Here is a 26428-nt window from a genome sequence, read left to right as displayed (position 1 = left end):
CAATGAGATCTGGAGCTAAGTCGTCCTGATGAAACTTAAACTAAGCATCTGTGAGCAAATCATTGGAAAGTAAGTTCTGCCTCTGATAAAACCCAAAATATGCAGGTTTTAGGCATGTTAGGTTCATGTTTGAAATTTTTAACAATTTTATTTCCCACCTGTTTTGGGGTTTAATTTGGGGTTAATATTATTCACAAGGTCAGAATAAAGTTTTGGATGAGAAAAATTCTTTGGCCCATTTAATCTTATCCTTCCAGAATGCCTATCTTACTATCTTCCATCTTCCCATTAAAGCATTGAGTTGTTTCTTAAATGAGTCCATTGTTCTGACTCCAATTACTCTCCTTGGCAACCCAATTTAGCTGTTAATTACTCACTGTGTCAAGACGATTCCTGGTGCAGGATTCTGCTATGGGGTCAGGAACCCAACATCAGAAACATTTCTGGGTTCTGACCCCACACTGGAGGTGGGGGATTTGGGAAAGTAGACACAGCTGGTGATTTTGGCAGAGCTGGGCTGCTAACCAGCTAGAGGGCAGGTTTGGCATCTAATTAGTGACAGCAGACATGGGTGGAGGTGGCACTTGTGAAGGGCAGGCCTGATTTAAAGGCATGATGGCAGCCATTATTATGGCATCTATTTTGCACTTCAATAGAAGCCTAAGGTCCACAGGAGGAATAGCAGAGTCTTGGCATTCAGGGCATGGCTTCCCCACGGTTTTCTGATGCAACCCTGGAGGATCTGTTGGAGGCAGTAAGAGAGAGGTGAGGGGTCTTGTTTGTAAAGGGTGACAAAAGGAGGCCACCCAGACAAACTAAACAGGCCTATCTGGAAATAGCAGAAATTGTCAGCTACCAAAATGTTGTCTGGAGGACCTGGGTGCTCTGCCAAGGTGGTTGCAACACAAGACCCAGATGACAGGTCTCCAACTCTGTTACCACCAGCAGACACTACAGCTGAGCAGCCTGAGTGTACCTGCTCTTGAAAATGGGAGAAACCGTGTGCCCAGGATTACTACTGACTTGTCAGCGAGGCTCAGAGCCTTAGGGCTGTTGAAGACCTGGTAGCACTGACACATGTAGCTTCTTATTTAAAAGAGCAGCTAGCATTGATGGAAGAGGCCTGCAGTACCTGCAGGAGAAGAGAGTGCAGAATTCACTAGAGAGATATGCACATTACCCTCAGATTGCCACCCTCACAGCTATGGAGAAGGGTGTAATGGAAATACCCAGGGTGGCCCCCATGATCAGATCAGAGATAGAGAGTTGGGATGGCCTGGAGAAGAGGGTAAAGAGATATTGAATTCTGTAGATGAAGGGGATGGAGTGCACTTCTATTCATCCTAGAGCTTGCCAATGCCTTAGCTGAATTCTGAAGACTCAGCTCTGCAGAGGTTTCTGCTGTCACAGGTGAGTTCTCATGAATTTCTTCTTCTGTCTCCCATTGGGCCAGTCATGGTGAGAATGACAGTGCAGAAGCATCACTGGGAGGCCTCTCAAGAAACAGAACTAGAACTAGCCTAACTAACAGAGCCAGCATCATCACATCATCTCCACCAGCGCAGATATACTCACATTGGTGAGTATTTGTATGCGGTTAGAAAGGCTGGCACTGGGTACCAGAAAGAAGGAGGAAATGAGCGAGGAAGAGGCATCTATAGGCCAGATCCCCCCTTAGAGAATGGAGGACAGACACAGCCATTCCCAGCTGACCACAGAGGCACAGCATCTGGAGTCTTTGACCAGCTGCATGAGGTGCTTACTCAATAGTTGGAGTTCCCAGAGGCAGTGCAGGGTCATGGCTGAATTCCATTCAGCTACTGTGCACTACCCTGGCTCAGGGTTTTGAATGCATGAGCTGCTCCATTGAGAGCGTGGCCAAACTCATGAGAGCTGTATGCAGTTGAGTAGATCTGAGTAGGTGCAGGAACAGTGCACTGACATGCACAGAATGCATGCAATGTTCTGCAGCACTGACTGAAAAGTGGCACTGATGGTACAAAAATGCACAGCGCAGATCTCAGTTGTGTCCCCTCTAGCAATCCAGAGTGCCATCAAAGGGCTGAGGTAGTCACCAAGAAGGACGAGGAAGCCGCTCCTTGTGGGGCACCATTATCATCATCTCAGCCTCCTTGGCCTCTCTGACTAAGGGACCATATATGTGATGGAGGTTTCCCCTGCATTTTTTAATTCTTTTCACAGGATGTGGGCATCGCGGGCTAGAGAGGAAGAGGCAGCTTGTCAGGAAGATATAATAATTCTCTTAATGTTATTGGAATTTATTGTAAAATAGTGGTATCTGTGTCTGTATGTGTGTGTGTGTGTGACTTAATTGGATTAAAGGCAGCTAGTCTGAAGGTTTTGATGTTTTAGGAGATGAACTAGGTTTGAAATGTTAAGTATGTAAACATAGGTGTGAAAGAACATTTGCATTTTTAAATAAACCAGACTAGATTGTTTTCAAAGGAGGAGTGAAATGTGTCACCTAGCCAGGTGAAGTTTAGAAAGTGTGTTTATTTTTCCCAAAGATTACTGGTAAAATGGACACTATGCTAAATTTTTACGATCAGGAAGGTGAAGCCAAAGACATAGTGGAACAATGGGTATTTGCATTCAAATGGGAAAATATGTATAAAAGAGCGAAGGCTGTGTACAAGATCTTACAAGTGTGAAAAGCCTTCAGCGTCTATGCCTCAAGCTGCTGTTTACAAAGAACTGAAGTTAAGGAGATTCACTTTGAATTCAACTGTCCAGGGTATCGTGTTTTTTGCCTGGGTCTTTTAAAATCTATGGCCAGAATATTGCTGTCAGCGTGCGGCAGCAGGCCTGACACGCTGATGCACAAAATGACCCGCGATGACGTCGGGCGTGCATTCCGATGTCAACGTGCATCATTTAGATATTTCGTTCGGTGGGCGTGGCACTCCGTTGAGGACTTCCAACAGATCTTCATGATGTTCCCCGGCTTCTCCTGATTCTCCATGATGAGTTGGATATCCAAATCCAGAGGTTCATCATCTGACTCAGACCTCACAGACGCCTCTTCTCCAGCAGTCCTCTGAGTGTCAGGAAGCTCAGCTGAACCTGCCATCTCCTTCTGCGGACACGTGTCCGTGTGGTGACCACAAAATTGTGAAACCAAGCCTGCTCTAGATCTAGGTCCCACCTAGGTGTGTGTCTCTGCATTGGTAGAGGGTGTGGGTAAGCGCTGTGATGGGTCTTCCAGGCTGCTTATTTCTAGCTCTTTAATGGAAGAGGAATCCTCTTGGCTGGAGGTGAGGATGTGGATGGAGCTGAGGTACTGGCTGGCTGAGGGTGTTGGTCGCTTGGCAGAGCTCCCTGTGAACCAAAATAGAGATAATCAGTGCATGTCAGCAGAGTCAGGAGAGAGAGCACTCACAGTTGCATTGAGGGAGGGATGGTGTGGTGCAGGATCCTCATAAGGGTGTTCACTGCCAACCTCACTGTCGCCACAGGCACAGTCTACATCTTCACCAGTCAGCGCGATGGCACGCTCCTCAAAGCAAGTGAGGGGCCTAATGTGGGCCACTCCATCCCATCCGGTCTGGGACCTCTCCCTGCTGTTGTGAGCCAGCTTCTCCTGCATGAAAGCAGATGGAGAGAGTGTGAGCAGGACATATGGCACTGCATGGAATTTTTGTGTGGTGAGTGGAGAAATGGACGGGATGAGGATGTGAGCTGCAGAGGGTGAGCTTGAGTAAGATGTGAGGGTGTGTGTGAGTTAATGGTGATGTCCCTTGAGGTGTGAGATCCCTGTGAATGTGTGATGAGTTTGTGAGTGTGTGAGTTGAGAGTGATGAGGAGGGTGGTGAGAAGAGTGACCACCGCTGACCACTGCTGCCACCACCTTCCATGCTGGATTGGTGACCTTGCTTGCTGGTCTTTGCCTAGAGCGGGGGTAGAGGACATCACGGCAGGCCTCCACTGCGTCCAAAAAGGTGCTCGAGGGTAGCGTCATTAAACCGGGGAGCTGCAGTCTTCTTGCCATTTGGGGCCATGTCTTCTTTGCAGCAGTCATGGGCTGGAAGCACTGAGAGGTGTACATGCGGTTGCACTTTAAATATGGTGCCTGGCGTGATGAAACGGCAAGGTGATGGCATGGCAGGCGATTGAGAGCCTGTCCACCATTGAAGTGGCGTGTTTTCCGGGAATGCATAATTAATGAAGCGGGATTGGGATGATATGGTGTGAAAAGCTGCCATTGTGGCTGACGGGTTAACATCCTTTTTCCCGTCCACTATTGCACTTAAGTGCAAATTTGGGATGATTCCGCCCATAGTTTTGTGTAATTTGAAAGGAAACTATCCTGCATTGAGATTATGATTCTAGGTCATTTATAAATGCCAGGAACATGGTTTTGCATATGCATGAGATAATTCTATGCATAATTATACAAATTAACTCTGAATTTGTTTGGAATTTTAAAGATGAACTGCACGTTTTAAAAAAAAAACAAGATTATTGAAAAAACTGTTTTGTTATACACAAGTCTTAACAATTTCAATACCAGAAAAAAATGGATATTGTAGATAAACAAATCATTATCAGGTCTGTCTCTTTTATATTGTCCAGGGATCTTATCAAGAAGCCCAAAGGGAGAGCAGAGCAGTTAAATTCCAAGAAGCTGCAGCTGTGTAAATAAAGTGGGAGAGAGGGTATTCAGCCTTCCTGCCTCATTTTGCTTTCCCAATGTCAGGCTGCTGCCTAGAAAGGGTAGGCCTTAGTTCCTGCGCCCAGACCCACTTGGGTGGGAGGTTGAGCAAAGGGCAGAAGCCAGGAAAAAGGTCAGTTATCTTTTCCTTTTACATACTGGGTACCTCCTTTGATCTAAAGGCCATGGCCATTACCACTGTTGAAGGCCTGAGAGGTTTGACATCCTCATTTGCAAGCCCTAGGTCATGCCAGATGGTGGGTTTGTGCCGGAAATGCATACCACCTGGCTTACACTTGGGATTGGGGCTGGAGGTGTGGGTGTTAAAAGAGAGGATGCAATTATGCTTCTGGAAGTAAATCAGCCTGATCAATTGATTGGAGTGTTAAATATAACAACAAAAACCTTTTACAACATTTGGGAATCAAAGTCTTATGATTAATGTATATGATATTAAAAATGTGTTATGTTATGAACATGTATAATTTTAAAGTTGGATATATATATGTAATATTTGTCTGTTAAGAAAGGTAAAATGGTTTCAGTTTCATTTAGGTTGTTTGTAAGCCTTGGTGCCTGGGAGTCTGGATAGACTCCTGACTAAAAGGGCAGGTCTTTTGGGTTTGGTTGTATGTATATATATATATGCATTTTAATGAGGTTTTATAATCCCTGAAGTTAAGGAGATGTGTTAAATGGGGTTGAAAGTTCAGTAAAAAAATGGGAAAATAGGAAAGCTTTACTGTTGCCTAGCAACAGTAATCCAGTGACAAGGATACAGAAAAACAAAAGTAGAGAGGGAGTGTTCAATGTGTGTGTGTCAGAGAGAGAAGACAGAGATTTTGTAAGCTCTCTGAGAAGAAAAACTGCAAGGCTAGTTGGACAATGGTTAACTGGATAATCAATTATAGAACTCAGTTAAATAATCAGTTTAGCAGAGCTGTTACTGGAAGACCTGAGTTTAGGGAATTTATTTGTTGGCAGTTTGCAGTTGAAGAATGAGCGAATTAGAGTGCAGTTTTGGGTGTCTCGGGAGAGCTATGATTTGGGTGAGAATCATCAAGTGAATGCTCAGGAATCTACTGGAAGAAAACTATTTGCAACTGTGCCAGTCCCAAGTGAGAAGCCTTTGTGTCAATCTAGTGGCAACTCTTCACTGGTTTGTGTGTCTGTAAAGATATTTCTGAAGTAAAGGAATAGTGGGAATTTGGATCATCTTCTTGTGTTTGCATTGAGACCTTTCCAATCTTTTTGTCTGGCATAATATAGTTCACTTTTCTTGTTTTAATAAATATTTTATTCTTTGTATTAAAAGTAATCAGCAGAGTTCTGTGAATTTGTCCAGTAACTTTCCTCCATGGTTTCTAAAAAAAAATAGAAGTTAGGGTTTATCAAGCCAGGTTTTACTCTGGGATCTGACTTGTTCAGTATTAACAGCAGCTGAGATTGTAACAGTTAGTAAAAGCTAGTCATTCTGTAATGAAGTAGTATTGTTTTGTGTTAGCAGAATATATAACAACAAAGGTAAAATAACTAAAATAAATGATAAAACAGTAGATTCTTTTTGAATAAAATTGATTTTGTAGTTGTTCTCCTGGAGTAATAATCTGTTGCAATAATTTAATGAATTTGCATTTCCAGTTTGGAGCCTCATAAGCTGGGAGTGCATATTGAGAACTTGATTTCAGCCCCCACATGATTTTCAATTAATTTATCTTGGGGGGAAGGGGGGTTGGTGGGGGCAGAGCAGAGGCATTTAAGAATTATGAATTTGTGCTCTGGGTAGGCAATGCTTATTGCTGGGGTGCAAATCATAAAATTACCCTGGAATGTCAATAAGCCTAAATAATGAAAAGTTATTCCATTATGTGAAGCTTTTTTTAATTTTGAGTTGTTGTTTAGCTGACTATAAATAGCACTTATTGCTCATGCACATTTCTCAAATCATTTGTTAGTATACTGCTTTTATTCAGAAATGAAAGGGTTAAAAAAGCAATTCTACCTCAAGCCATGCGACTACTGTTGGTCCATCCCATTGTGCAAATGGCAAACCTTTTCTCCGGGCTTCTTCTAATAGTTCATGCCTGTGAAGAACACCAAATCATACAGATATTTTGAAATTGGCACTGCCTTATACTTGACTGTTCTTTGTTGCCTGACTTAGGCATGGTTCTTAAATCAATTGAAGAAAGACTGAGCGTGAAATCTGTCTTCAGCAATAGCGCAAAATGGGAAATAACAGAATGGCGATGTGTTTTACACGCTGTCTGATTCTCTTTTGCATGGGGAAAAAATTCAGATAAGTGTAAAGACTTCCTAATCACTATCTGAAGACTAATTTCATCTCCTTTGTGTTTAAACAGCATGCTTCATGCCACCAGGTCATCCTAAAGCAGCTACTCGATTCTTCTTGAAGAGTAGTTACTATCATAATGTGGGCAAAAATGGCAGCCAATTTGCACTCAGTGACATTTCACAAACAGCAAATGATCAATTAATTTATTCTTGATGTTGCTGGTGGAGGGCAATCTTTTGGCCAGAACAATGGTAGAACTCCATGCTCTTCCTTAAATGGTGCCATGGGATCCCTTGTATCCAACTGAACAGGCAGGTGACGTGTTCTAAAATTTCATCTAAAAGAAGTTACCTCCAATGCACAACGCATTTCCAATGCACCAAAGTCATGTAGATTATCTGCAAAAGTGGGACTGGAAACTAAAAAATCTAATTGAAAGATTAGAGTGCCACCAAGTGACCCAGTTGAATGCCATTGCAAGACCAATATGTGTCATTGTAGTATTTATGAGTATAAAGGAATAGATATTAAATTATATTGCTGTAAGACAAGTTTCTAGCGCACAGGAACAGTTTGTGATAATATTCTCCATAAATCAATCACACAATATGAAAGTATTTTATCTGCTTTTGTGCAAAGTGCTTAACTCCGAGCAAAGGCATTATAATTTCAACTATTCTGCTTTGTCGTTCTGATTGCTGTTTTATAATGTTAGGAGTAACCCTTTTCCTTGATTGAGTTGGAGGTCATGTAAAAATAACACTGCTTGGAAATCTAGGTTTTAGCCTTGACTACAATTTGAATTTTGGTGGCCTTACCAAGTAAATTTCTTTATTTCCTGGCTATGGCTAGATGGAGCTTGCAATTACATTTGGGACTTTTCCCCAACACATTTTGCTTGTGCTCATTGCTGAATAGGAACAACATTCAGAAGCAGAACTAGTTCTTTTTAAATATGAATCTTTATACTTGCTATACATGCGTTAGCTTGCATGTGCTCTATAATTCACTCCTACTTGGGTCAACTGGGACATCCTCCATGGCTTGAATCTTACGTTCATCGGGTGCACGTGATCGGCAGGCCCGGAAGCGGACGCGAAATGTGCTTCTGCCTGACAGCAGCCCCCGAATGCAATTTCACGTTGGCTGGCCACTTAAAACTAATGATCAGATATTTTCTATAAATTAATATTGAAATCAAATAATACAACAGTATTCTGAATCAACACAGAGCTTAAAACAGCAAAATTAGAATCAGATAAAGATCTTAAATATAATTTTGAGAATGTAAATGGTAAGTTATAACATTTTGGATGAGACAATGAGATTCATCACTTGGAAAGAAATGCTGTATGTGAATAATAGTTCATCTATGGATTCCAGATTAGTCACCTACACACTTTGAAGAAATCATGATATATGAAATACTTTAAGATTTCTTGAGAGTTAGATAAAGCACTGTATAAATGTAAGTTCTCTTCCCATTCCTGCCAGAATTAAATATCATGGGGCAACATCGAAGTACTTATGCAGTTCAAAATCCCCTAAAATCAGAGCTGTTAATCATGCATGGCTGAAGACACAATAAAAAAACTATTGTATAGGATGCTAGTGAGTTTTAATTATGCATTAATGTCATGCTTGATTAGCACTGAGAACAAAAACTCTATGGACAGAATTTTGCTGTCGGCGAGCAGGGGGCGGGGCCCGCTCGCCGACACGTAATGTGACGCAGGATGACGTCGGGGGGAACCCCCAACGTCATCCCGCCCCATTTAAATTTTCATGAAGGCGGGGGCACAGCCAAATCAGCTGTGGGCCCGCCGACCTGTCAAAGGCCAATTGAGGCCGTTGACAGGATCATTAAAACAACTAAAGGACCTGCCCGTCCAACCTTAAGGTTGGTGGGCAGGCCAGGAGCCCGGCGGGCAATGGAAAAAACATGAAACCTCATCCAGCGGCAGGATGAGGTTTTATGCAGGGTTTTAAACATTTTAATAAAGCTAGTATGTATATTATGAACATGTCCCATCTCATGTGACATTGTTAGGGAATTTTTTTTTCTATTTTTAACATTTTTCAGAGTGTAAGCGATTTCCCTGAGGCAGCACTTGGCCTCAGGGAGATATGTGCTCTTTAGTGCGCATGCGCAAAAGAGCGTACTCTCGCTTTTAGGGAATCTCCCCCCCCGCCCACCCGCACAGGAAGCGCATAGCACTTCCCGCTGGATGTCACGTTGGGCGGGCCTTAAATGACCCGCCCACGTAAAATGGCGGTGGGGCCCGCTTCTTCGGGCCCGCCTGATTGGCAGAAAATTCTGCCCTATGTCTTGATTCATTACCACAAATAACTTAGTTATTAGGATGTTGTCTTTTATACAATGTACCTCAAGTTTCCATTTTGAAATTGATAAGGAAAGACAACATCCATGTCAACTTCAGCTACTTCAAAACAACGTGAAATAACATGCTGAAAACTCTCTGGGGGATCCATAACTACATGTTTTACACCTGAAAAATGGATGCCTTGCAGCTAAATCAGGGAAGACGGGAGTGGGTTAGATCAGTTGCCCAAAAAACACTCATAAGTTTGCTTAATGCAATATTCAAGTGCGACTGTAAATAGGCAAGTAAACACTGGAGGAACATTACTTAAATATGAAAATAGGCATCCTATGCAAGTTCCACAGGGATCAGTGCTTGGTTCTCAATAATTTACAATCTATATTAATGACCTGGATGAAGGGACCAAAGCCAACTTTGCTGACAATACAAAAAGAGGTGGGATTGCAAGTTGTAAGATGGACACAAAGGGCTGGATGTTACCATGCCTTTGGGGACGAGCTGTGATGTGGAAAGGCTGGCAAGATGGCGTCGGAAGGTGGTGGATGGCGTACCTATTGTCTTTCAGCCACTAAACCATTTTGGGTCTCATAAGGCCCGCCCATCCAGAGCTAATTGAGCTAGCTAGAGGGTCAATTAAGGGCCTCTTTATGCCTCCCTGGCATTCAACCAGCAGTGGTTAACCAGGTAAACATTGGCAGCCTCCTGGCAGGCTCCAGTGAGGGGGCCCCTCATGTTTGGCCATGGAGGAGGTTCTGGGGAACAGTGATTATCGCTACAGCAACAGTACCACCTGTCCTTATCATGACTCCCTCCCCCCCCACTCCCCCCCGCATTCCCCTCCACCCCTTGCCAGGGCCTGCCTAACTGGTCTCAGCATCCCCAGACCCCAATACCTAGCTGTGAGAGTGTACAGCCATTGATGCATCCTCTTCCTCTAGGGGCAGGCCCAGCGGTGGCCACCACTCCTGGAGGCGCTGCTGAGTTGCTGACCTTATGATTGGCTGGCAGCTCTTGGGGGCAGGAGCTGTGCTTAATAAGGACAGCAGCTCAGGTGGCAACCAATTAATTTACTGCTGCTGACAAGATATGGCCCCCGGTCCTGATGACTGCTGAAGTGGGTTTCCTCCAGCATTCAGGCCTGGTGGCAGGACTCCTGCCGCCAAAATAAAATCCAGCCCAAAGAGTCTGCAGAGGGATATAGATAGGTTGGTGGGACCACACCTAGAGTACTGTACACAGTTTTGGTCTCCTTATTTAAGGAGGCGTATATTCAAGGCAAACCCTCCAAAGGATTCTATGAAGGTCAATTCATGGCACCTTGCCCCAAGGACCTGGCTGCAGAACTGAACAATAACCTCACATGTGTGATCAAGGTCAGTGAATGCATCTTCAAATTATATCACCTATCCACTACACCACCGACCTCTCACACTCCTCAGTGAACAACGGCCCAGCCAATCACCCATTAGCAATCAGGACCATCAAACACACAGCAACACACTGACATTCCTCTCTCTCTCTTGGCCTCTCGCAGTGTTCCATTGAAGCTCAATGCAAGCTCGATCTTTCGATTAGGCACTTTATAGCCTTCCGGACGCAACAGTGAGTCCAGCAATTTCAAACGGTAACTTCTCCTATTTGGTTTCCTTGTCTGGTCTGGTTTTGGGTTCACTCTCTTGTTTTTCTCTCTTTATTTGCTTTTGGGCAGTAGCTGTTCATCAATCTGCCATTTGCACCTCCTCTGGACACATATTTTATTTCTTTACTTGCCCATTATAACTCCCTTTGGGCTTGGATCACCAACCCTTTTGTCAGGTGATCATTCCTGTCTTCCATCCTATCACAGACCTTCCCTTTATTTTGCCAGCCTCCTCATTTTTCACTTGCTTAAAAACTATTATGTTTCTAACTTTTCCTAGTTCCAATGAAAAGTCATAAAACTGAAATGTCAATTCTGTTTCTATCTCCACAGATGCTGCCTGACCAGCTGAGTATTTCCAATATTTTTTCTTTTATTACCCCCGAGACCCAACCTGTCAGCCAGTTCTGCAAAACAGCTGGCTGATTAACTGTCCATCCATTTAACATCTACAGCTCAGTAGCGCATCTGCTTCTTTAAAAATGCTGCAACATGAATTAATGCACATTTACGTAGTGCCTTTAACGTAGAAAAATATCCCAATGCATTTAATAGAGACATCAAGGCAACTGATGCCAAACAATAGACAGGGGGCAGAATTTAGCCCATGTTGGGTGGGCTCGGGCGGGGTGGGTCGGAAAGCCGACTGCCGCTCACAATCGGGGCCGGGCCACGATTTCACACTGGTGGGCCAGTTAAGGCCCGCCCACCATGAAACATGAGCGGCAGCGCTCAGCCCGCTGCCTGTGCAGGCGGTGGGGGGGGAGTGTGAGTGCAAACTTCGTGCATGTGCGCGAGTGCGCACTTGCAAATCTCCCTGAGGCACAGAGCTGCCTCAGGATGATGAAGAGTTTCCAGAAAAATAAATAAAGGCTCATAAAATGTGATAAAACATGTCTGCTCATGTGACTCTGTCACATGAGCAGGGACATGTTATTAATTCAATTTTAAAATTTTAATTTTATTTTTATTTGCTTTTGGAAACCTCAGCCCACCCATGTATGAGGATTCCTAGGAAGTACAAAGGCTGCTTGGTGCTTTCTCCAGTGAAAAATGTAAGTTAATTAAGACTTTAATGGCCTTAACAGGCCTTTTAATTGTTGGCGGGCACACTGCCGATTCCTGCATGTCCCCACCAGCCGAAATATTGCGCGACTTCGCGTTGACGTCGGGATGCTCGCCCAACGTCAAAGCATGTAATTTTACACTCGAGCAGGTTGGGTGCACGCCTGCCCACCGAGGTATAAATTTTGTCCAGAGATTAGGAGGGGTGACCAAAAATCAAGGTGGGTTTTAAGGAAGATTTTGAAGGAAGAGAAGCAGGTGGATAGGTATTTCAGGGAATGAGACCCAGATACCTCAAGGAATGTTGACCATGGCAGCCTGAAGTAGGGTGGATGCACAAGAGATCAGAGTTAGAGCAATAGAGAGTTTGGGACGGGGTATGGCTGTACAGGGATTTAGTGCAGAATTTTGCCCTTGTCGGGCAGGCTCGGAGGGAAGCCGACTGCCGCCCATGATCGATGCCAGAAGGTGATTTCACGCTTGTGAGCCAATTAAGGCCCGCCCAGCATGAACGCCAGCTGGGCGGTCAAGGGGTGAGTGGGGGCGGGGGCCTGTTGTCTGCCGGGTCCAATGGCGACCTGGTGGCTGATTCAAAAGCACTGCAGGGAGCTCCAGGGAGGCTGCCTGTGTCGGAGATGCAACAGCGACATGGTTGAGACCCAGGAAGGCGAACCTACGCGGTTCACCAAGGTGAGGTCGGCGGGGCAGTCGGCCCCACATTTCTCTGATGAATGCCTTGCTGCCCTCCTGGAGGAGGTGGCTGTCAGAAGGGACACTCTTGTCCCCAGAGATGGGTGGAGGAGGCCACTGCACCTCCCCAAGAAGGCATGGGAGGAGGTGGCAGCCCGGTTGAGCAGCCACGACGAGGTGCCTGAGTGCAGTGCCGGACACGCTTCAATGACCTGCTGTGCTCAGGAAGGTTGAGTATCATGTTGGCATGGGTCAGTGTGGAGAAGGGCTGGCAAGGGAGCTCAGGGGTTCTAGCGTCTGAGTGCCAACTGTCAATGATGCCGGAGTTGGCCAAGGGGGTGAGCCCTGGTTGCTTTGACTGAGTGCCTTGCGGCTCGAGGGCCATGACTCTGATGTGCCCTGCGAGGTGTTCCTCAGCTGGGGTGGGCCAGGCTGCAATGGCACTGCAGGTAGAAAGTGGACTAATCAATGCTCCTCTTTCCTTTCAGGAGAAGACATCCCATAACACCATTGAAAGTTCACGGACTGACGGGAGATCCCCACACCTCCTCATCCTCTCTCGCTATGAGCAGGAGGCCTTGGAGCTTGAGAGGCACCATGCACCTCGGTCAACTTGCCACGGTGAGGCTGGGGTGTCAAACGAAGGTAAGAGTGCAGTGCACTGAGGCGAGAATTTCAGCTTGTGCAACAATTCTAATGTAGTCTCTTCACTGACATGAGCCTCGAACCTGGAGTCCCCATTGATAATCGAAAGATGAGGGCACCATGATGCAGATCTCTCCAGGGTGTCTCACCAGGGTGCCTGGCATGCACAGTGACAGTGTAATGACTTTAACTAGTGACATGTTCTTCTTCTGTCTTTTAGGTTCACCAGCAGGTGTTCGCACTCAGGACACTGAATGCCCATCCCTGACCCTAGAGGACTACCATGATCCACATGCACCTGCGTCTCACCCGCTCTCTCAAGCAGGCACCAGCACAGATACCAACACCTTGGTGGGAGTTAGATCACCGTCTAGTGAGAACCAGCACCTTTGTAAGGACACTTCACACTTGCTTGAGGTGCAAGTGGAGGCAGAAAGTGCCCAGGGCAGTCAGAGGACTGCTGATGACCTGGGCAATGCTCAGTCGAAGGCTGATGATGGGCCTCTGGAGTCGTCCATTAGGCAGCGGATGCTGGACATCCAACGGGAGGATCTGGCAGAGATCCAAGGGGGAATGCGTGCCATGGTCTCTGTTGTGGAGGAGTCCCTGCGGTGCATGACCACTGCGTTGACCCTCATGGCCGAGGGCAATGCCTCCTCCAAGGAGAGAGTGGTGACTCTCATGAAGAGGATGCTCCAGGGACAGAATCAGGGGCCCCTGGGGTTGTGCGCGGACCTGCAAGCCCTCACACAGGCACTGAACTCAGGCGGTCAGTGCCAGTGTGGGAGATGGATCGGGGACCCAGTACCCCAGCTAGGTGTCTGTCCATCAATGGTGAGCAGGGAGGTCCAGAGCGACCTCACGTTGGCACACGAGCTGCCTGTCATCTCTGCAAGCTCCTCTCAGGGTGCTTGGGGCGAAGGCAGCAGCTCCTCCACCCCTCTGCCAGTGACCATGGCATCTGATGATGCTGCGGTGACTGGGGAGGTACCAGCTGTGGCAATGGCCGCTCCCTCACAGGCAGGGCCAGCACGGGCTCCACTGGCCAGAGGACGACCGCCAAGGTAATCAAGGCCAACAAGACAACAGAGTCAACAGGCTGTCTCCAAAGTTGGTGCCAGCGAGGGAGGAGCACCTGGACATAACACCCATAAACATAAATTTAAAGCACCTTAAGCACAAGAGGGGCTGGTCATGGGTGATCTTTTGTTACCCAATTTTGTTTTTCATTTTTTAACGGTGTGATTACCAACACTGGTTATTGTTCAGTTCAAGAATCTGAGTTCCAGCATTAAATAACATTTGATTTTGTGTTATTTGGCCTGGGTATGCTTCAATTGTTCTGTAGGTGCAGTGTAGGTCAGTACTTAATGCTGGACGTGGGTCTCTTGCACAGGCACTGAGTGTATCTTGGTTGTCAAGGAAATGCTCCTTTCTGGGATCTAGGATGGAGGCAGCAGCCCTAGCATGAGGTGGTAGTTCTTATTTGGTAGCCTAACTGAAGGAGCGTCCCTGGTGTCCTTCCCTCCCTGGAGGTTACCCAGGTCTGCCTCCATGCCCTCAGCAATCTCCTCACTGTGCTCATCCTCGGACTCACTACTGGACTCATCATCTGCTTTGTAAACATCCTCTTCCTCCAACTGGAGAGTGCAGCATGCAACCACTATCAGTGACACCCGCTCTGGGGGGTATTGCAGTGTGCCCTCTGAACGGTCCAGGCATTGGAAGCGCATCTTGAGAAGACCAATGGCCCTCTCTACCACCGCCCTCGTGGAGGTGTGGCTCCTGTTGTACCACAGCTCCGCCTCTGTTCTTGGGTGGCAGAGAGGCATCATGAGCTACCTTTTCAAGGAATAGCCCTTGTCATCCAGCAACCATCCATCCAGTCGGGCTGGAGCACTGAAGAGCCTCGGCGCCTGGGAGTGTCTCAGGATGTAAGTGTCATGGGAGCTGCCAGAGTACCTTACACAGACTTGCAGATTCTGCATCCTGTGGTCACACACTATCTGCATGTTCATGGAGTGGAATCCCTTCCTGTTGACGAAGACACCCGGCTGACCCGCTGGTGCCTTGATGGCCATATGTGTGCAGTTGATGGCACCCTGGATGCGGGGGAACCCAGCAATCGCTGCAAAGCCTTTGGCTCACTCAGCCTGGCTGGCCTCATCCATGCGGAAATGAATGAAAGTAAATGCACGCCTGAACAGAGCTTCTGTCACCAGCTTGACGCAACTGTGGACAGCTGACTGGGAGGCTCCACACAGATCCCCCAATGAGCCCTGGAAAGAGCCGGAGGCATAGAAGTTGAGGGCTGCTGTGATCTTCAGAGCCTCTGACATGGGGTGTCCAACTACACAGTCAGAGCTGATCTCAGGCCCGATCATCTGACAAATGGAGTTAACAGTCTCCCTGGAGAGGCGGACCCTCCTTCGGCATTGCAGCTCAGACATATTGAGGTAGCTGCATCACCGCCTGTAAACCCTAGCAGCAGGTTAGTGCCGTCTTCTGCAGCCCCTTCTGCCTTGGACTTCCTGGTGGCCCTGCACCCCATATTCCTTCGCCTCTCCTCCCACAGGTCCCTCCCCTAGAAGCTGCTTTGGGACTCCTGGCCTCCTCTACCTTCTGCTCACCTGTTCCTCCTCAGAGGAAGTGCCTCCAGCGGAGACCACAATCCCCATTACCAGGGTAATGGAAGGCTGTTTGATATCTGAAAGAGCCCACATAGTCTGAATCCTCTGGGGCCTTGAAGACACCAATGAGTCCTGAAATGAAGCCTAGAAATGTTCAGAATGAAGCTCTGAACTGAGATGAAGCTGTCTAGTTCAAATAAGCAACCAGCAGCATATGATCTCCAAAACACATCATTACTCATATTGACAATGCTGCTGACCCTTTTTATCCTGCATGTGGATGTGCTTTTGCAAACTGTTGGCTGTCGCCTGCCCGTTTTGCCTGTGCGGCAGGCGAGAAATCACACGGGCAACGTTAAATCACCAACAATTGGGGTGTCAAGGGCCTTAACTGGCCTCTTAATTAATGGTGGATATGGCTCTATGTCCCGCGCGCGCCCGCCGACCAAATATCATGTGAGTGCGCATTGATGTCGGGATGCTCGCCCAACGTCAATGTGTATCATTTCACACTTGAGCAGGTCGGGCGCATGCGCTGAGCTGAAAATTCTGCCCTTAATGACAAGGACAAGAATTTTATGTTTGAGGTATTGAAATACGAGGAGCCAATGTAGATCAGTGAGGATGAGTTGATTGTTGAGCAAGCAGTAGAGTTTTGGATGAGCTGGAATGAATGAAAGGTGAAAGATTGGAGGGGGACAGCAAAGAAAGCACTATAACAACAGAATCAAAAATTAAGAAAGGCATGTCAGAGGATTTCAGTGGAAGATGGGTTGAGCAAAGAGTTGAAGGCAAGCAACATTACAGAGAAGGAATTCTCTTTGATGGAGAGGATACGTAATCAAAAATACAGCTCAGGATCAAACAGAATATTTAAGTTGAAAACAGTTTGGTTCAGCCTGGGAAGTCACTGGGCATTGGCAGTGAGGCAGTGGACTTCGTAAGAATGTATTCTGTGAGTGGATTTCAACCTATCTTCAAACTGCACTGTCCTAAAATGCACTACAATGTTACTGTTTTCCCATTATTGTTACGTCAGTAGTATATTATTTCTGAATAATTTATTCTATATTGAATAAAAACTTGTATGGGATCTTCAAAATCTAAAAGTTCCTTTGTGTGTCTTCTCCAACCATAAAATTCTTTTGTATATGGATATAATTAATTTTATACAGGGCTTAATGCATGCTAATTAGTGTTTGGTTGAGATTTTATAATCTTTGTAATTTGACTATCATCAGGGGTCTAGGTGCCTTAATATTCAGATCAGGATAGTTGTGGAACTGTGATACAATGCAAGGCAAACCATGTAAAAGTAATAATTATGAAATGGAACAGCACTCAAACAAATAAAACTTACCCCAATGTGCTTTTCATGTATAGAGTTGATGAATGGAAAAGAAAAGTACACAGATATTAAATGTGAACATGAACAATAATCAACAAAATAGGGATCAGTGAATTGAGCTAATAATTTACCGCAATTGAACACACAAAGTATTTGATATTCAATGTGAGTTATTGAATGACCCCAGCCATTCATTATTCATTTACACTATGTGAAGTATATAGACTCGTAAAATTTTACAAATACTGTTCAAATACCCCTTCTGAGTGAGAGCAGATTATTTTTCTGCTTGTTATTTAAAAGGGGGAATTATCAATTCACAAGACATAATTGTTAATAAATTCTGGACATATTATCTGGTATGACCTGCGGCACTCAATTTATATCCACTTATATTATAGGGGCTCTTCATAACATTGTAAAAAGTGATTTAGAAAAATCTGTAGCAGCGGTCTTAGATTATTAAGTATCAGCGTATCATGGGGTTGATGTGAAACTGGAATAAATATGTGACAGAGATATTGGAACAACTTGATAAAACACAGAAATGTCATTAAAATATTTTTGAGATAATGCACAATCAAATACAATTTTCCTGTAAGAGCATGTTCAATTTCACAAAATAAATGATCAAAATAGAAACATAGAATATAGAAAATAGGAGCAGGAGTAGGTCATTTGGCCCTTTGAGCCTGATCCGCCATTCAATATGATCATGGCTGATCCTCTATCTCAATGCTATACTTCTGTTCTCTCCCCATACCCCTTGATACCTTCAGAAATCTATTTCCTTCTCAAATATATTCAGAGGCTTGGCCTCCACAGCCTTGTCACAGAAAATTCCACAGGTTCACCATCCTCTGAGTGAAGAAGTTTCTCCTCATCTGAGTCTAAATGGTCTGCCCCATATCCTGAGACTGTGACCCCTTGTTCTAGCCCCCTCAGCCAAAGGGAACAACATCCCTGCATCCAGTCTGTCCATCCCTGTCAGATTTTTATACGTTTCAATGAGATCCCCTCTCATTCTTCTTAATTCCAGTGAATACAGGCCTAGTCAGCCCAATCTCTCCTCATACAACAATCCTGCCATCCCAGGCATAAGTCTGGTGAACCTTCGCTGCACTCCCTCTATGGAAAGAATATCATTTCTTAGGCTAGGAGAACAAAACTGCACACAATACCCTAGGTGTAGTCTCACCAAGGCCCTGGACAGCTGCAGTAAGATATCCTTGCCCCTGTACTCAAGTCCTCTCGCAATGAAGGCCAACATACCATTTGCCTTCTTAACTGCTTGCTGCACTTGCATGCTCGCTTTCAGTGATTGGTGTACAAGGACACCCAGGTCCCTTTGTATATCAACATTTCCCAATCTATCACCATTTAAATAATACTCTGCTATTTTATTTTTCCGACTGAAGTGGATAGCCTCACACTTATCCATGTTATATTGCATCTGCCGTGTATTTGCCCACTCACTCAACCGGTCTAAATCACCTTGAAGCCTCTTAGCACCCTCCTCACCACTCACATTCCCACCAAGTTTCATGTCGTCAGCAAACCTGGAAATATTACATTTGGTTCCCTCATCCAAATGGTTGATATATATTTTGAATAGCTGGGGCCCAAGCACTGATCCCTGTGGTATCCCACTAGTCACTTCCTGCCACTCTGAAAAAGACCCATTTATTCCTATTCTTTGTTTCCTATCTGCTACCCAATTCTCAATCCATGCCAATATATTACCCCCAATCTTATGTGCTTTAATTTTATATACTAACCTCTAATGAGGTACTTTATCAAAAGCCTGCTGTAAAATCCAAATACACCTCCTTATCTAGTCTACTAGTTACGTCCTCAAAACAACTCCAGTAGGTTTGTCAAACATGATTTCCTTTTCATAAATCCATGTTGACTTTGTCTAATGCCGTTGATATTTTTTAAGTGTCCTGTTATCATATCCTTTGTAATAGACTCTAGCACTCTCCCTACTACTGATGTTAGGCTAACCACTGTTTTCTTCCTCCCTCCTTTTTTAAATAGTGGGGTTACATTTGCCACCCTCCAATCTGCCGGGACTGTTCCAGAATCTACAGAATTTTGCAAGATGACAACCAACGCATCAACTATTTCCATTATCATTTTCTTTAGTACCTTGGAATGTAGATTATTAGGCCCTGGGGATTTATTGACTTTCATTCCCATTAATTTCTCCAGCACTTTTTTTTAGCAATACTAATTTACTTCAATTCTTCCTTCTCACTAGACCATTGATTCCCTAGCATTTCTAGGAAGTTATTTGTCTTCCTCCATGAAGACAGAACTAAAGTAATTGTTTAATTGCTCTGCCATTTCCTTGTTATTTATTATAAATTCTGTCATTTCAGATTGTAAGGTACCTACATTTGTCCTCACTAATCTTTTTCTCTTTACATACTTATAGAAGCTTTTATAGTCCGCTTTCATGTTCCTTGCACGTTTACTCTCATACTCTACTTTTCCCCTTTTAATCAATCTCTTCGTTCTCCTTTGCTGAATTCTAAACTGCTCCTAATCCTCAGGCTTGCTACTTTTTCTAGCAACTTTATATGACTCCTCTTTGGATCTAATAATGTCCTTAATTTTTTTTGTTAGCCATGGTTTGGCTGCTTTTTGTGTTGTGTTTTTGCACCAGAAAGGAATGTATAACTGTTGCAATGCATATATTCATTCCATAAATATTTGCCATTCCCTATCCACTGTCATGCCTTTTAATGAAGTTCCCAATCTATCCTAGCCAACTCATGCCTCATACCTTTGTGATTTCCTTTGTTTAGATTTAGAGCCCTAGTTTCAGATCGGAATACTTCACTTTCCACCCTAATGCAGAATTCTATCATGGTCACTATTCCCTAAAGGACCCTGCACAACAAGATTATTAATTAACCCTTTCTCATTGCACAATACCAAATTTAGAATAGCCTGTTCCCTAATTGGTTCCTCGACATACTGGTATAAAAAAACCATCTTGTACACACTCCAGGAATTCAACTGCCACAGTATTATTGCTAATTTGGTTTGCCCAGTCTATATGTAGATTAAAGTCCCCTATGATTACTGTAGCACCCTTGTTATATGCTTCTCTAATTTCCCATTTAATTCTGTCACCTACCTTACCACTACTGTGAAGGCTTATAGACAACTCCCACTAATGTTTTCCACCCTTTGTTGCTTCTTAGCTCTACCCAGACTGATTCTACATCTAGATTTTCAGAGCCAATATTCTCTCTCACTATTACACTGATTTCATCCTTAACTAACAATGCCACGCCACCTCCTTTTCCTTTTTGCCTGTCCTTCCTAAATATCAAGTACCCTTGGATATTCAGTTCCCAGCCTTGGTCACCCTGCAGCCATGTCTCCGTAATTGCAATCATATCGTACCTGTTTACATTTATTTGCACTGTCAATTCATCTACCTTATTGTGAATGCTCCATGCATTCAGGTACAGTGCCTTTAGACTTGTCTTTTTACCATTTTTACACATTTTTTCTTTGTATTACAGCCCTAGTTGCTGGTAGCCCTTGTTTCCCCTGCCTTCCACTTTTGCTTTCTACTTTTCTGTCTCTCATTCCTATCCTTGTTTCCTCTCTTGTGTCTCCCCATTCAGGTTCCCATCGCCCTGTCAATCTAGTTTAAACCCTTCCCCACAGTACTAGCAAATACCCCTGCAATGATATTGGTCCTGGTCCTGGTGGGGTGCAATCCTTCCAGCTTGTGCAGATCCCATCTTCCCCAGAACATATCCAATGTTACGGTGTCAGTTGGAAACCTGAGCACCAATTATTGACGATCAGTTGTTTATTAGTGAATATTGTTTTTTCTGAGACTCTAGGCCTCACAGCTTGGGGGAGATGGTGGCGCAGTGGTAATGTCACTGAACTAGTAGTCCAGAGGCATGGGCTAATGCTCTGGGGACACTAGGGGACTCCTGCCTAGTGCCTTTACTCTGTCTGGCAGTCACCTATTCTCTTTCTGCCTGTGCACTCTTTACCTGCGGTGTGACCACTTCACTGTACATACTGTACATGAAGATCTCATCCTTACACATGACCAACAGTGACTGCAGCCACAGCTCCAGCTCCAAAACATGCATTTCCAGTAGCTGCAGCTGGAGACACTTCCTGCACATGTGGTTGCCCTGGACACTGGAAGTGTCCCTGACTTCACACATCGCACAGGAGGAGCATTCCACTTGGTCGAGCTGTCCTGCCATGACTTACCCTTAAATTACACCCTTTACTTTTACTTCTGCAAGTATAGAGAATATTAAGGATAGAAGAAATACTCACCAGGTCCTACTTACCAAGGCTGTGTCTTTTCTTTCTGAGGAAAGGTGGCAAATAAAAGTAACACTTCCTTCCCACTTCACTGAACTCCCTCTTTTACCAAACTCCAACTTAAGCACTCCAATGCAGCTCAAAGCAGTATACCATTGAGCGTAAATTGAGTTTCAGACACATGCTCAAATCCTTTTAGCATTGTGAAGGAGCTTTGTAGTCTATATATTGGCTGGCTCTGGAGATTGCCAACAAACTTACTTGATGATATTTGTCTATTTTGAAACATTAAACATTGAAAATGTTGATTCACTTGCATCTGGGAAGTGACCATGTTAATTTGTAAGGGTTATCCTTTTAATAGATAAGTAAAATGACTCTTCAAACTAATTTTCAACTAATTAAGGTCCAGTTCAAATAGAAAACATACAGGTCATGGATAACAGGAAGCTAAAGAAAGCAGTTCGGTAAAAGGTTTCGACAATGTTACCTAAGGAAAGTAAAGGTCTCCAAACGGTAGGCTAGGTTAGGTAGAAAAAAGTTAGAAAAAATAAAAAAACACAGAAATGAGTAAATTGGAAAGAGTCAGAAAAATAATACTTGGATGGTTTTATTTTTGAATATTGTATTTTCATTATAGGTTTAATGACAGGTCTACTTCCTGCACTGAAATAACTTTATCACTAAAATATTAGTGTGCATTTAATGTAAAGGTGTCAGTTGTAACATGAGCACCAATTATTAACCATCAGTTGTCTATTAGTGAATATTTATTGCTTGTTTTTCTTGAGACTCTAAACCTCACAGCTTGGAGGGAGATGGTGGTGCAGTGGTAATGTTAGTAGACTAGAGGCATAGGCTAATGCTCTGGGGACACTAGTTTCAAATCCCACCACAGCAACTGGTGGAATTTAAATGCAATTAATAAATCTGGAATATAAAGCCAGTCTCAGTATAGGTGACCATGAACTATCATCAATTGTTGTAAAAACCCATCTAGTTTAGGGAAGGAAATCTGTTGTCCTTACTTGGTCTGGCCTACTTGAGACTCCAGGCCCACAGCAATGTGATTGAGTATTAACTGCCCTCAGAAATGGCCTAGCAAGCCACTCAGTTCAAGGGCAATTAGGAATGAGCAACAATTGATGGCTCTACCAGCTACACTGACATCCCATGAAAGAATAAACAGAAAAAAAGCATTGTGGGTATGCCTACACCACATGGACTTCAGGAGTTTATGAAGGCAGTACACCACCATCTTGTCAAGGAAAAATAGGGAAGGACAATTAATGCTTTAATGCTGGTCCTGCCAGTGATGCCTACATCACATTTTTAAAAAATTCATTCATGGGATGTGGGCTTCGCTGGCTGAGCCAGCATTTATTGCCCATCCCTAGATTTTTTTAAATTCATGCATGGGATGTGGGAAGCCCTTGGCTGGGCCAGCATTTATTGCCCATCCCCAGTTGCCCTTGAGAAGGTGGTGGTGAGCTGCCTTCTTGAACTGCTGCAGTCCATGTGGTGTAGGTACACCCACAGTGCTGTTAGGAAGGGAGTTCCAGGAGTTTGACCCAGCGACAGTGAAGGAACGTCGATATATGTGTAAGTCAGGACAGTGAGTGACTTGGAGGGGAACTTCCAGTTGGTGGTGTTCCCATCTATCTGCTGTCCTTGTCCTTCTAGGTGGTAATGGACGTGGATTTGGAAGGTGCTGGTGAATGCCATGGTGAATTCCTGCAGTGCATCTTGTAGATGGTACACATTGCTGCTACTGTGCGTCGGTGGTGGAGGGAATGAATGTTTGTGGATGTGGTGCCAATCAAGTGGACTGCTTTGTCCTGGATGGTGTCCAGCTTCTTCAGTGTTGTAGGAGCTGCACTTATTCAGGCATTTGGGGAGAATTCCATCACATTCCTGACTTGTGCCTTGTAGATGGAGGACAGGCTTTGGGGAGTCAGGGGGCGAGTTATTCGTCGCACGATTCCTAGCCTCTGACCTGCTCTTGTAGCCACAGTATTTATATGGCGAGTCCAGTTCAGTTTCTGGTCAATGGTAACCCCCATCAGTGGGGGATTCAGTGAAGGTAATGCCATTGAACATCAAGGGTCGATGGTTGGATTCTCTCTTGTTGGAGATGGTCATTGCCTGACACTTGTGTGGCATGAATGTTACTTGCCACTTGTCAGCCCAAGCCTGGATATTGTCCAGGTCTTGCTGCATTTGGACATGGACTGCTTCAGTATCTCAGGAGTCGTGAATGGTGATGAACATTGTGCAATCATCATCAAACATCCTCAATTCTGACCTTATGATGGGAGGAAGGTCATTGATGAAGCAGCTGAAGATGGTTGGGCTGAGGACACTACCCTGAGGAACTCCTGCAGTGATGCCCTGGAGCTGAGATGACTGACCTCCAACAACCATAACCATCTTCCTTTGTGCTAGGTATGACTCCAACCAACGGAGAGTTTTTCCCGATTCCCATTGACTCCAGTTTTGCTAGTGCTCCTTGATGCCACACTCGGTCAAATGCTGCCTTGATATCAAGGGCAGTCACTCTCACCTCACCTCTGGGGTTAAGCTCATTTGTCCATGTTTGAACCAAGGCTGTAATGAGGTCAGCAGCTGAGTGGCCCTGGCGGAACCCAAACTGGGCATTAGTGAGCAGGTTACTGCTAAGCAAGTGCCGCTTGATAGCATTGTTGATGACTCCTTCCATTACTTTACTGATGATCGAGAGTAGACTGATGGGGCCGTAAATTGGCCGGGTTGGATTTGTCTTGCTTTTTGTGTACAGGACATACCTGGGCAATTTTCCACATTGCCGGGTAGATGCCAGTGTTGTAGCTCTGGAACAGCTTGGCAAGGGGCACGGCAAGTTCTGGGACACAAGTCTTCAGTGCTTTTGCCGGAATGTTGTCAGGGCCCACAGCCTTTGCAGTATCCAGTGCCTTCAGCCGTTTCTTGATATAACGTGGAATTAATCGAATTGGCTGAAGACTGGCATCTGTGATGCTGGGGACCTCCGGAGGAGGCCGAGATGGATCATCCACTCGGCACTTCTGGGTGAAGATTGTTGCGAATGCTTCAGCCTTATCTTTTGCATTGCTGTACTGGGCTCCTCCATCATTGAGGATGGGGATATTTGTGGAGCCATCTCCTCCAGTGAGTTGTTTAATTGTCCACCACCATTCACGACTGGATATGGCAGGACTGCAGTACGTTGATTTGATCCGTTGGTTGTGGGATCCCTTAGCTCTGTCTATCACTTGCTGCTTATGCTGTTTGGCACACATGTAGTCCTGTTTTATAGCTTCACCAGGTTGACACCTCATTTTTAGGTATGCCTGGTGCTGCTGCTGGCATGCTCTCCTGCACTCCTGCAATCCTGAACCAGGATTGATCCCCTGGCTTGATGGTAATGGTAGAGTGGGGGATATGCCGGGCCATGAGGTTACAGATTGTGTTCGAGTACAATTCTGCTGCTGCTGATGGCCCACTGCGCCTCATGGATGCCCAGTCTTGAGTTGCTAGATCTGTTCGAAATCTATCCCATTTAACACGGTGGTAGTGCCACACAATACAATGGAGGGTATCCTCATTGTGAAGGCGGGACTTCGTCTCCACAATGACTGTGCGGTGGTCACTCCTACCGATACTGGCATGGACAGATGCATCTGCGGCAGGAAGGTTAGTGAGAATGAGGTCAAGTATGTTTTTCCCTCTTGTTGGTTCCCTCACCACCTGCTGCAGACCCATTCTAGCACTATGTCATTTAGGACTCAGCCAGATGGGTCAGTAGTGGTGCTACCGAGCCACTCTTGGTGATGGACATTAAAGTCCCTCATCCAGAGAACATTCAGCGTCCTTGCCCCCCTCAGTACTTTCTCCAAGTAACGTTCAACATGAAGGTGCACTGATTCATCATCTGATGGAGGGCGGTATGTGGTAATCAGCGTAATCACATAGACAAGTGAAAAAAAAAGTTGAATATTCTAAGTAACAGACTCGGTTAAACTAGTTAATCATTTATCTATGGGATGTTTTATCCTTTCATGGAATGTGGGCATCACTGACAAGGCCAGCATTTGTTCCCCTTGTTGCCCATCCCTAATTACCTTTGAGAAGGTGGTGGTGAGCCACCTTCTTGAACCACAACAGTCTACCTGGTGTAGGTACACCCATAGTGCTGTTAAGAAGGGAGTTCCAGGATTTTGATTCTGTGGCAGTGAAGGAACAGGTATATACTTCCAAGTCAGAATAGTGTGTAGTTTGGAGGGGAATGTGCAGATGATGATATTCCCATGCATCTGCTGCTCTTGTCCTTCTAGTGTGTAGAGGTCACGTGTTTGGAAGGTGCTGTTGAATGAGCGCTTGCTGAGTTGCTGCTGTGCATCTTATATATAGTACATACTGCTGCAATGTGTGATAGTGGTGGAGGAAGTGAATGTTGAAGTTGGTTGATGGGGTGCTGAGCAAGTGGGCTGCTTTGTCCTGGATGTTGTCAAACTTCTTGGGTCTTGGAGATGCATACATCCAGGTAAGTGGAGAATATTCCATCAAACTCCTGACTTGCGGTTTGTAGATGCTGGTCAGACTTTGGGGAATCAGGAGGGGAGTCACTCGCCTCAGAACCCCCAGCCTCTGACCTGCTCTTGTCTTGTACATAAAAAGCAAGACAAATCCTACCCAGCCAATTACCGCCCCATCAGTCTACTCTCGATCATCAGTAAAGTAATGGAATATTTATATAGCTGGTCCAGTTCAGTTTCTGGTCAATG

At 45.0% G+C, this 26428-nt stretch overlaps 1 protein-coding gene across 1 annotated transcript in view; it reads right to left on the bottom strand.

The window, feature by feature from the left end:
• Positions 1–26428, bottom strand: part of ppfia2 (PTPRF interacting protein alpha 2) — a 373178-nt gene that overhangs the window by 94938 nt on the left and 251812 nt on the right. Inside the window, exon 19 of the mRNA XM_078567936.1 lies at positions 6675–6756. Within this exon, the coding sequence (XP_078424062.1) occupies positions 6675–6756 (82 nt within the window). The remainder of the gene's footprint in view (positions 1–6674; positions 6757–26428) is intronic.

Source organism: Cetorhinus maximus, chromosome 22, assembly GCF_964194155.1.
Source record: "Cetorhinus maximus chromosome 22, sCetMax3.hap1.1, whole genome shotgun sequence".
Lineage (NCBI taxonomy): Eukaryota > Metazoa > Chordata > Chondrichthyes > Lamniformes > Cetorhinidae > Cetorhinus > Cetorhinus maximus.
This window is presented reverse-complemented; position numbering and strand designations above follow the sequence as displayed.